Source organism: Notothenia rossii (assembly GCF_949606895.1).
Source record: "Notothenia rossii genome assembly, chromosome: 3".
Taxonomy (NCBI): Eukaryota; Metazoa; Chordata; class Actinopteri; order Perciformes; family Nototheniidae; genus Notothenia; species Notothenia rossii.
The window spans coordinates 34604260-34616099 of record NC_136901.1 but is presented as its reverse complement, the minus strand read 5'-3'; the positions used below and the strand labels follow the sequence as shown (position 1 = coordinate 34616099).

General features: G+C 40.5%; 1 protein-coding gene across 1 annotated transcript; it reads right to left on the bottom strand.

The window, feature by feature from the left end:
* Positions 1–130: 130 nt before the first annotated feature.
* On the bottom strand, positions 131–10382 carry slc7a7 (solute carrier family 7 member 7). Its single transcript, XM_079670177.1, has 11 exons — positions 10172–10382; positions 9453–9499; positions 7729–8352; positions 4929–5054; positions 4675–4819; positions 3548–3671; positions 3364–3467; positions 2696–2792; positions 2444–2593; positions 1502–1685; positions 131–822 (listed from the first exon to the last, which is right to left on the bottom strand). Exons 3-11 carry the CDS (start codon positions 8210–8212, stop codon positions 755–757), a joined length of 1482 nt encoding a protein of 493 aa, XP_079526303.1. The 5' UTR covers positions 8213–8352; positions 9453–9499; positions 10172–10382; the 3' UTR covers positions 131–754.
* Between the last annotated feature and the right edge of the window lie 1458 nt (positions 10383–11840).

Below are 11840 nucleotides of genomic sequence, written 5' to 3'. Positions count from 1 at the left end.
TGTTTAGAGGTTTTTTGACTTTTACGTCATATTAAGGTGAATTTCCCTGGGTTTGGGAATAAAAAAAGATATGCATTTAAGTGAATCCACTTCCCTAGAAACATACTTGGAAATCAAAGACATTGGTCGATTGTTGTTAAGTAATTTTATTATAAATACTTGCTTGCAGCTCAACTGTCACAAACTCTTACATTTAAACACCATCTTTAAGTCACAAAGTACATTTTAGTAAAAATAGCCCTTCACTAGACATCACAGCTGACCGTATAAAACATTATTAACCTTTCCTCCCACATAAGTGAGCGTGGGAACATAAATCTCTTTTACTGCTTGATTTTCTTTGTGCAAATTATAATAAAAAATAACACCAAGGATGTTCCTACGGTCAGCAATGCAGCAGCACACCATTTATTACAATAATAATTTGCGACCTTCCATTCAAATTAAAAAAATTACACAAAATACCGGTCCTGACGTGTCAATTAAATAATTCTCTACAAGTTCTGTCGTATAAAGAGGTGTTGATTAAATCAGGAGTGCATTCAAATGTTCCCTCTGAAGTCAGCTGGAGTGAAATGCTGGCCATCAGTCACCCGGGCAACATCAGGATGATTGACAGGTCAGAGAGCTGGGTCCAGCTCAAGCCCAAATGTTTATTTCGTCCATCGAAGCCTTGAGGCGGCTGGCCGCGATGCGTTCAGGTTTTACATTTGTGCGTTTGCGGGTCTCCGGCAGGCTGTTGATAACCAAACGTCTACTCTTCGTGGTCCATTTCAGTCAGAACAGAGAAGCACACCTTCTGGATCACCACGCCGAATTTAGCTGAAAGAAATGAAGACAAGAGGAAGGTTTAAACGATCTCTTCATGTACCATTACACCAAATCCAGATGTAAGCATTGACGCCATCTTTTAAGTTGACATCATGAATGTTAAAGCACTCTAGTCTGCAGCAGCTATGATATCATGTTAAGAAAATAGAACGAACCAACTTGAACATGTCTAGCACTCGGTTAAAAGACAGTTAGGCTGGAACATTTCCCAGGGTGCACTGCAGTTTTCAGAAATACACCCTTTCATTTAGCAAGTTAGATACATCACTGTGAGTCTTGTTTGTGGTGGAATTGGCATAAATAATCAGATATTTTCTATAGTTTAAGACAATTTGTTATATTTTCTTTTAAATCATGCCCTCACACCATTTTTTGGTAAAGGAAGGTCTATCATTTTTCTTTGTGTTAAGATCAATATTGTGCCCTGCAATTCTCCCTGCTTCTCTGATTCTCCTTCCTCAGGTAAATGTTCATTACCCCTCGGCCAAAGAACATCTATTTTTGCACCCTAATCCTTTTGAATTCCCTCCTTGGACATTAGAAGCCAATTATCCAACAGGAATCAAACTGGTCAGTGGCCCTGAGGTTACTTAAGACCCCTGCTGTTTTAAAGTATGACATGTTGGTTTTAATGTATGAAATCAATGTGTTAATCCTGCAGTTTTCTTACCGATGAGTCTCCGTAGCGCCAGCGGCCTCTTCGTTGCCGGAGTGTAGATGCAGAGGAAGTAAACGGGAATTCCCGAAAGGGCGATGCCGATGCCGATCAGAGAGTTGATGGTGTCACTGTAGAGCGGCACCACCACCAGGAAGACGGTGAGGAGGCAGAAAACGATGGGGAAGATGAGACTGAGCTGAGGGGCGAAGAGGGAAATAGAGTTGAGGGTTACAACATATAATTCAAAATTAGTAGGATAAACATTACTTCTATAGCATCTTCCACAACCAGTTAAAAGGTGCTTTACAAGTGCAGGTAAAATACAATGCCATACATTTTTAGCCCTTGGATTGTTGTTATAAAAAGACAATTTTTTATTTTCCTTTACAGTTATTGACAGTATCAACAACTTGTGGAAGTAGTGGGCGTACGACTGGAAATATGAGATTTGGATTACACTTTTAGTGTTGTGTGTGAGTTTTTTAACGGATGTTTAGATATAGTTTTGCTGTTGCTAAATTAGGCCACCATTGACTTCAATTAATTGTGACTTTTCACCACTGTTGGATTCTTTGTACATTGTTTTCTTCATGATTTAAGGTAAGCCAGGGTGAGTAATTGATAAATAAATGGTCCTTTTGTAGGTGAATTACTCCTTTAAACGGGAAAATCAACCAAGTTTACATCTGGTTACACGCACAGAATATGTGGTATAACTGTTACACATCATCATTTGATGTACGTCCTTGCTTCCAGCAACATTGAAGACATGAACTAAAGCTTTAAAAACTAGCGCACATTTAGCTTCCAAAGGGTTCATTTGAGGCAACTTCTACTTCTCTGTATTCTAGGCAAACAAACTTCTGTCACTTTTGAAGATGATAATAATGGGTGTGTTGAGTTGTATTGTGGGTAATGTAGGCTGCAGGTGATATCTCTGGTTCTGTTTCTTACCTTTAGCGGCCTCTTCCTGTCCGGTTGCTTCCAGCGCAGATACAGTTGCCCCAAAATGGACAGCCCAACGAAGAACCAGTAGCTGAAGCTGTAGTAGTTGATCAGCCTGAAGACGTCTTCCACACACAAGTATATCAGAGCCATGACGCCCTGGAACAAGAAACAACGTCAGTCAGACTGTGATGGACGCAACAGGGGAATTAAACAGATGTCATGTGATGGACAGGAAATGATCGATGAGGGTTGACTGACGTTGAAGAGCAGCGCGGGGATGGGGGTGTAGCGATGGACGTGGATCATGCACAGGTAGTCGGGCAGGTGGCCCTCTCTGGAGCCCACGAAGAACAGCCTTTAGAGACACAAAGAAAGTGGACGATGATGTCGAGCTAATCTTAAAACCAGAAATGAGAGAAGACTAACACTTGTGATGTCATCAAGTAAAGAGTCTGGAGCTGCTGCATATCCTTATGCTGGATGACGTCACACATATTTTGTTTTATCACACGTTTGCTTGGGGATTTTGGAGAGATTTGTCCAATTTATTGACTTTTTTATACAATAGGAAGTCCCTGCACAAGTCTTGAAAAGGGGCTTAGTTCCCCTTTAAGATTTTGCTCCTTTGCATTGAATAATATCCAGAGCTTGTCAGACTTCGATGCCCTCAGAATATGGAAACATTGGTTGCATAATCATTCCTCCTGTTCAAAGTAATTTATGGTTTTCATACTTTAAGATATACATTTGGATGTGCTTTCGAAGTCCACAGCAATGTCATAATAAAAAAGACTTCATATTGAAGGTGCTCTCTAGATTTGGCATATCTTCAGCTTTAAGTTTACAACCCATTCTGTTGCTGTTGGATACAATGAGTAGGTGCTGATAACACGAAGATGAAATTACAACAAAAGAAATTCCCTCACCTGGAGGAAGCGAGGATGGAGGCGTTGAGTCCTCCGAAGCAGGAAAGAGCCACCGCCAAGGGAATGGTCCAGTTCATGACGCCAAACACCTGGTCTGCAAACGTCTAGAAACAAGAGGATAAATTGTGTTAATGCACTTGGTGGCAAGTACAGGTACAGCAAGTATAGAGAGAGATGAACTTACCACAGCCACAGCATCACTGGCTAAGATTGCGTTCATGGGCAGGACGGCGTAGTAAGCCACGTTTGTCAGGATGTAGATGACGGTGACGATGGGCATGGATATAGCGATGGCCAGTGGAAGATTCCTGTAGTTCACCAAGACAACCAGCAGAGGGAAGCAAAACAAATGAGAAACAGAGGCTTTAGACACCTTGGGGTCAAGAGCAGATCGACCCCGTGGGTGAGGGGAGGACGGGGATTGTGATAAATTGGGGCCGTTTGTCACTTAATCTCCCTGGGAACTCTGGGAGAGGCTTGTGATCCAATCACATGTGTAGTCTTACTTCATTTGATCAGTGTCTGGCTCTGTGAATCACACCAAAGGGCTCACTCACACACACACACACACACACACACACACACACTCAATGTGATTGTTTCCTATTGTCTGAAACATCAGAGCAGAACTGTGAACCTTTGTGCAGGGAAAGTAAGCGTTTCCTTTGGCTTTACAGGAATAATCTTGTGAAGTTAACTGTAGTAAGTGGTCACAGATTGCAGAAAGGTTGTTTTAAAACTTGTCTTAGCTATGCCTAGGGGAAGTACAGCATTCTGATATAAAGGAGAACATCAATATCTGTGAACATGAGTTGAAACGAAACTTGTTACATCAGGTATAAAATCTGGAGCGGCTGCATATCCTTATGCTTGATGACATCACACATTAGATTTCTAGCACATTTGCCTTTGGGTTTTTGAGAGATTTGTCACATTAACTCATATTTAACTGTCTTATACCATAGGAATTCCCGTGATGAGTTTTTCAGAAATGGCGTAATCCCCTTTTTGTTTTACAGATTATTCTCTTAATTGAATAGTTTCCAGAGCTCACCAGACGTAGATGCCATTAGAATATTGCGTTAAGCTTCATACTATAAGACATACTTTTTTGTATGCGCTTTTAAAATCCACAGTTCAATTAGAAGCAATGTCGTACTGAAAAAGACTTAACTTTGCAAGATGCTCCCTGAATTTGGTGTATCTTCAGCTACATTTTGACAATATATTCTGTCTATAAAGCGTGAATCAAACCTAATTTGATCCAAACTAAAGATTGCTTTTATTTCGTATTTACTATTCTGTCCTCACCTCTCTGGGTTCTTGATCTCCTCTGTGACAAAGTTGAGGGTGTCCCATCCCGAGTATGAGAATAGAGCCGAGTACAGAGCCAGAGCGATGTGTCCTGCATCCTGAGACGAGTCATCGAAAAGCCCCTCGAAGTTCTGTGTGTGACCTGGGAAACGCAATCATTTCATTTGAAGCAGAAATAATCACCTGTGTAAGTCTATAGTTATTATGTAGCATTTGGTATTATATTGGTGGGCGCGAGATGAGTTATTGACCTTGTCCGATCCTCGTCAGGCCGGCGATGATGACTGCGATGAGGGCGATGACCTTGGCGTAGGTGAAGAAGTCCTGGACCCTGGTGCCCCACTTTACATAGGCACAGTTCACAAAGGTCAGCAAACCTGAGGTAAGTGAAAGAAACCAAAATACATGCATGAATATGGATAAATAAAAAACACACAGAAACTAATCATTTAATATTCCGAGTGGGTGACATTTGCTCTGTAAACTGAGTGTGTGCCGGCATGTTTCCGTGTGTGATTTAAGGAAACGCTGCTGCTGACTCAAGCACACTGGCCTGTTGTTTTTCAGACGAGGAAACAGCTGAGTGCAGCACATGTAACCTCTTACACACACAGAAACACACACACACACACACACACACACACACACACACACACACACACACACACACAGGTACAGCTGGAAGTCGGTCACTAAATCTTGTATTGTTCTGCTGGAGATTTTCGAATATTATTAACTCAATGACTGATAGGGAAAACTGCTACTTCTTTCCTTATTGCAACTTCTTGGGAAACATTTTTTCGTGCTTCTTCCTGTGGCTTATCTCTCTCAGGACTCTTATCAGCACGTTATACCTTCAAGTTCAGAAACGTGGCACAAATTGTCCAGCTGAGTGGACACATTGTATCTACAGTACACCATGTCAGAGCGCTTCCACTCACTTATCGCTCAAGATTTTAGGATTACACCCCCCCCCCTCTTTGGTGTTGACCACCTTCATCCGCAGTGAGGGGACGAATCATAACACTATCATCTTCACTTTGACAGGTAGAGGATCATAACGAGCCCCTTCCCAGCAGGAGGTCCGGTCAAATACAATAAAGCCCAGAGCGAGAGGGAGACTTTGCCACACAGAAGTAGGGGCGTGGTGTGTTGACAGTGAAAGGTTAGGAGGGTGGGAGGTGTGAGATCGGGTAAGGAAGGTCAAATACGGTCCAGATGTAGAGAGAAGAGAGTATAATGTACATTCAGCGAGTGAATAAGGTGTTTTCTTACTGCTGATATACCAAAAAAGTAGTTTTTTAAAATGTTTTCGTCAAAGTTGCCATTTATTTCTGTCATGTGGTTTGAAAAGTGGAGAAAGAGGGTCGTTAATATTAAAATGTAGTACTAAGTCAATAACCATTAGGAAAAAGAAATATACGTATACGGGTCAAAAGTATGTGATATTAAGTAAACATCATGATTAACCATTTAAAAAGTATTCAATTCTTATTATGAAAAAAACAAGTGTGCTTTATAAGGTATGATTATGAAAGAAATTAAGACTTTAAGAAAAGGATTTCAAATGTTTGACCTTAGTTTGAATTATGAGATAGTAAATCCAGATTTTGACTTAATAATTATAAAGCCTTGCAGAGAGTGAGATAACATGATGGGGGTTTAATTAAAATATTGCGCACATCAAAACTTGCTACTAGTTATGTTTGACTTTGACTCTCTAGAAGCTTACATTTATTTGGATTTACAAAGATTTTTTCATGCATAACATTTCACCTTATTTTGAGTTTTTCCTGGCATGAATTGGCTTCCATACAATTTGACCAACTTCTGCTCAATTACATTTTTATGAGACGTTCTGCCTAGAGCTAAGAAAGAAATTCCATTTACAATTAACTTTGACCAAAAGCAACTAATAAAGGATAGAATTATATTTCCAGTTTACAGTATTGTATCTGACAGGAAGCCTCTCTCCTTTGCTGAGCTGGCAGTAGCCGTTAGCCTCTCAGGTCAGAGTCTCCCTGCAGGACTTTACCTCACAGCTATCAGCCTCTCCTCCTGGAACTGCTTATCGGAGCATGGCACAAGAGTGTATCTTCCTGTATTTAAGTGTGTCTTCATGCATGAATGAGTGGGGTGGACGCATGAGTAATATTTATTGCAAACTAGCACAATATGTTTATTTTTTATCTTGATCAGGGCTTGTCTGTAAGCTATAACTCTGGCTTCTTGTGTGGTTGCTTGAGCGTTGGTATTTCGTCGCCTCTTAAATGGAGTTTGGTTGCCGTGGTGAGAAGCGTTGTGAATTTCTTGTTAGTTTGATTGATTTGTCAGCTCTGCTCTTTCACAGGGTCAATGTGTCGAAGTTAGCTCGGCACATCCTTTCACAAAGATGTACTTTAAAGGACAGTCTTGCTGTTCCCATACCAATAAAGAGTTGTGACTCCTCACGTGTTAGACATGGATTTCGTAATCTGAGATTGAGTAAAATGGCTTTTTCCTTTTCTCCTCCTACTTGGTGGATATGTTTTTAGGAGGTGCTCAGTTCCTCTTTCCTTTGTCAGTAAGCCTTTCTGCTGCAGACGTGCTGACGGCAGCAGCGGTGTCACCGTTTTTCACTTCTCTAGTCTACAAAACTGTGGCATTTTCTTAAAGGTCCCCTATTATACAAATGTTCAACAATATATCACAGGTCTCGGATATATACAGAACATGTCTCTGAAGTGTTAGGCTCCAAATACCAAACAGATCACCCATTGTAACATCCCATAATCCCCTGTTGATTGGCTAATGGTTGCACAACCCAAAAAAACGTTATGACATCATAAAGTGGTCAAAATCTGATCAGCTCATTTTCAGACAGGTTTTTATATAAATGGATCAGGACAAAAAGAGAGGGGGTCTTTGTTCCTGAAACTTCCAGAATGTCTTTATACAGAGGGGGGGGACACATGTTTAATGTAAAAAAGACATGAAAAAGTGGATTTTCCATTATAGGTGACTTTCTTTTCCATTCTCTCACGATCACACACACTCTAAATGTGTACTTACATATGCAACCAGCAGCCAGCATCCTGTTGGCCAGGTACGGAGCGATACAGGTGGGGAAGATGGGCTGCACCATGTAGTTGGAGAACGTGATGGCTATGACGGCCTGGCTGGTGGGCTCTATGATCAGCAGCGACGTCCACAGGCGGATGAAGGCCATGAAACCCCCAAAGGCCTCCAGGATATAGGCGTAGGAGGCCCCGGATTTGGTGATGGTGGTCCCCAGCTCGGCGTAGCACAGGGCGCCGAACACGGAGAAGATCCCCCCGACGGTCCACACCACCAGGGAGAGGCCGTAGGAGGCGCTGTGGATGAGGACGCCCTTGGGTGAGACGAAGATCCCAGAGCCGATCATGTTCCCCACGATCAGGCAGACCCCGTTCAGGAGGGAGATCTCCTTCTTCAGCTTCATGGACTCCCCTTTCTTTGCAGACGGGGGGCTGCCATTGCTTTCCTCTTCCGTTGGGGCGGGACTGTAGGACGCCATTGTTCGTGTTTTTCGTGGTTTTTAAATATATAAGTTAGAAATGAGAATATTTCAGTCACAATTGGAGAGTTTTTCTCGTTGATGTGTGACTGAAGACTGGTCAACGTTCCCCGCGGTTATCTATCGTCATCTCCTTCCATCTGTGGAGGACACACACGTCATATCAGTGATGCTGTCACCATAGAGACTGATTTTCAGGACACACATAAAGCAAATACTTGTGTTGTTTTAATCCTGTCCAAATCAAACAAAAACATATTTACATGCCCAAAGCGCTAATGTGAGAACAAACATGCAAAACAAAATCCTACATTAGTGTGGACACTGGTGGATTTAGGGGCAGTTTGGTGGATTGGAGAGCCATTAGGCCGCACAGCAAATGGCCTTTTAAGGTTGAGTGTATTGATAGAGAGGAGAGAAGCAAACACAACACATGCCTGAAAACACTGGCTCTTCATTAGTAACCATACAAGCTGAGGAAGAATTACCAACACACACACACAAAACAATTTTGACTCAGAGCTGTCCACACACACACACACACACACACACACACACACACACACACACACACACACACACACACACACACACACACACACACACACACACACACACATTACATTGCACATGCAGAGTTAGAGAGTGTCAGCAGAACTGGTCACATGTTTTCCAAAGTTCATCATCCTCAGCATGTATGGGGTTTGATAATGAGACAAAAACATGGTTCATGTCCCTCTGAGATAATAAACCCTCAATCACTAAGTTAATGGAGTAAGACCGGCTGCTTCAAGGCCAAGATAGCGGTAAGGTTTTTAAAACAAATTGGCAATATGCTGAATCAAAATGTGTTTCATTTAAGAAGACAAGATTGTTTTAGGTGATTTATGGGGGAAGTAATGTCCCAACACACCTGTATTTATTTGAACGTTTTGGATGTAACTGTTTAAAGACTATCTATAAATTTTCTTACCTTCTAAAACGTTTAAACCCAAGGTGATATTCCACCTTTAAATCACCCAAAAGTGTATTTCTAGTTAAGATAGTTTGTTGATGAGCAGAGCCAGATAGAGACTGATCAAACAACCAAGAACAAAGACTAAGACTGTAGGAAAATTCAACACAAAAATACCTCAATAGAAAGTGAGATAGATTAAGAAAGATTTAGTTAGATTTACTGCCAGTTTAACCAAGAACATTTGGATTAAAGACAATGACATGTTGTGAAGGTAAGGGTTACCTTGAGGCAGCAGCAGATCACCAGCACGTGGGCTCACCAAGCAGTGACTGTGAAGGAGAAGGACAGTAGATTTTGTCGTCCTGCATGTGATCAAACGCGTGCCACAGAGACGAGGCTCTTACAGTGCAAGGTCCAAAAGCCGCTGATAAGTGTAGTCCTTCATGAGTTACTCAAGGTTACATCCTGGATACAGAAAATCCTCTCAACTCGAGTGTGGAGGGAAATATTTCAGCCCCTTCTTTCAGGCACTGAAACGCACCGTTTGTTATCTTAAGGATGTCATGGAGGAATCATCTGCTTACAGGATGTCTAACTTGGAACAGTAAATAAAGTTATTTTGATTTGTTTCATCATTTTTTAAATAATAATTATATGATTCTACAATAAGCCTACCTCAAAATTCTATGTATTGCCATATGCACAAAAGCTACAGCTAGTTTGCAATGGAAATATGATATGACTCAAAACGTTTTTTTTAAAATCACAAATATAAAAATAATGGGGCAAGAATAAATAAATGATATACATGTAGAACTAATTGTGCCTTATTGGATTTCAAGGACCACTTATTTCAGTGATAAAGGCATCAAGGCACACGTGCACTGACATGACATGTTCATAAATGATACACAGGCTGGCGTTGTAAACCTGTGCCTTAGTGAGCATGAATTATCAGCAAGAGTGAGATGGTAAAAGCAGCAGTCTTTGGGGAGACTTACCTTCTCCAGAAACGTTTTTATCTCCCAGTGTTTCCTCTGGATCCCAAAAGAGTTCTTATTTCTTTCACCTCTTCTCCCCGGGTTTCCCTCTCATGGTTCTTCCTCTCTATTACAGTTGTGTTGCTTTGCGTCTTTGCACAGCTGTTTCCTGACTCCTGACTGTTCCTCTGCGCTCCTCAGCTCGTGAACTTGTGCCTTTTAAGTACTTCTACTATCGAGGAAACGAGTCATCCGAGGGGAGGGAACAAGGGGGGGGGAGTAATGGCCTCGCATTGTGTCTCCTGAGTGAGTTGTTACAGAATGATGGGGTTTTAATTAAATTATCTCGCACATCAAACACGTGTTATCAAGTGTGGAGGAACTGGTCGGTGGATGTTACAGGGAGGGAATCACTGTGAGGCAATGCAGAGCGTTATATAATGGTTATATAATAACAATACAATGTTGTAAACTCATGATTTCTAAAGCAATCAACATTGTTTTTATATGTCTCATAGTAGGCAGTTAACGTGGAAAGTAATACATTTACTCAAGCACTGTATTTAATTTCACATTTGAGGCACTTTTATTCCAGTAATTACGTTTTTATGTTACATTAAGACAAGGCATGGCACTGTGTACATTTATTTAGATATTTACAACAGTCTTTAAAGATTCACATTATTAATACAAAATATTATCATCATAGAAAATATGATGTTATTAAAGATAAAGATATAAGAAGAAGAAAAAAGAATTCACTTATTTTGTAAGTTGCTAATCTGCACAATGACTTACTTTTGGTACTTACAGTATATTTTATTGGTTATAATTTTGTTAATTTGAAAAAGAATGTGGATGCAGGTTACACTTTTTAACTTATCAGTATGTATGATAGTTCTATTTGTAGGCCTACTTAAGAAAATCAGAGTGGGAATGACCTCAAATCAAACAAAGAAAATACCATCATTGCACATGGACTGTCAACAGTTCAACTTGTTTGATGAATCGTTCAGACAATAGCTCCCTCTTGTGGATTTATAATATTTTGAAGAACATGGAATCACTGTCTCAGATATGACTTTATAAGATACAAAATACTTTAGTACTCACAAATTGGGATTGTTTTTTGACGATTGAAGATTCAACTTATTGTCATTACGTAGTACAGGTACTATTTAATGAAATGGTTTCTCTGCATTTGACCCATCCTAGTGTTAGGAGCAGTGGGCTGCCATTAAGCGCTTTATAAATGTAATGTATTATTATTATTATTATTATTATTATTATGTACAGCGCCCGGGGAGCAGTGAACGGTGCCTTGCTCTGGGACACCTCGGTAGCACTTGGTCTTTCTGGGACTTGAACTGGTGACCTTCCAGTTGCCAAGCCAAGTCCCTATGGACTTTGCCACCACCGCCCCTTTCGTTACAACAGCATGTAAAACAGAGTATGACACATAATAAGAAATATAAAAGAGTAGAAACATAACAATTATACAATATAAACATCTCAAAATAAAAGATAAGACGGAACTAAAAGATTGAAAATATAAAACACTATTGAAGGGGTAAATTACAGCTAAATCAATATAAAAGTAGGATATTATTTACATTTAGTGTGCAAGAATGGCCTATTAAATTAAATATCAATATAACATTTACAGTGTGAATTTATAAGTCCAGTTAAC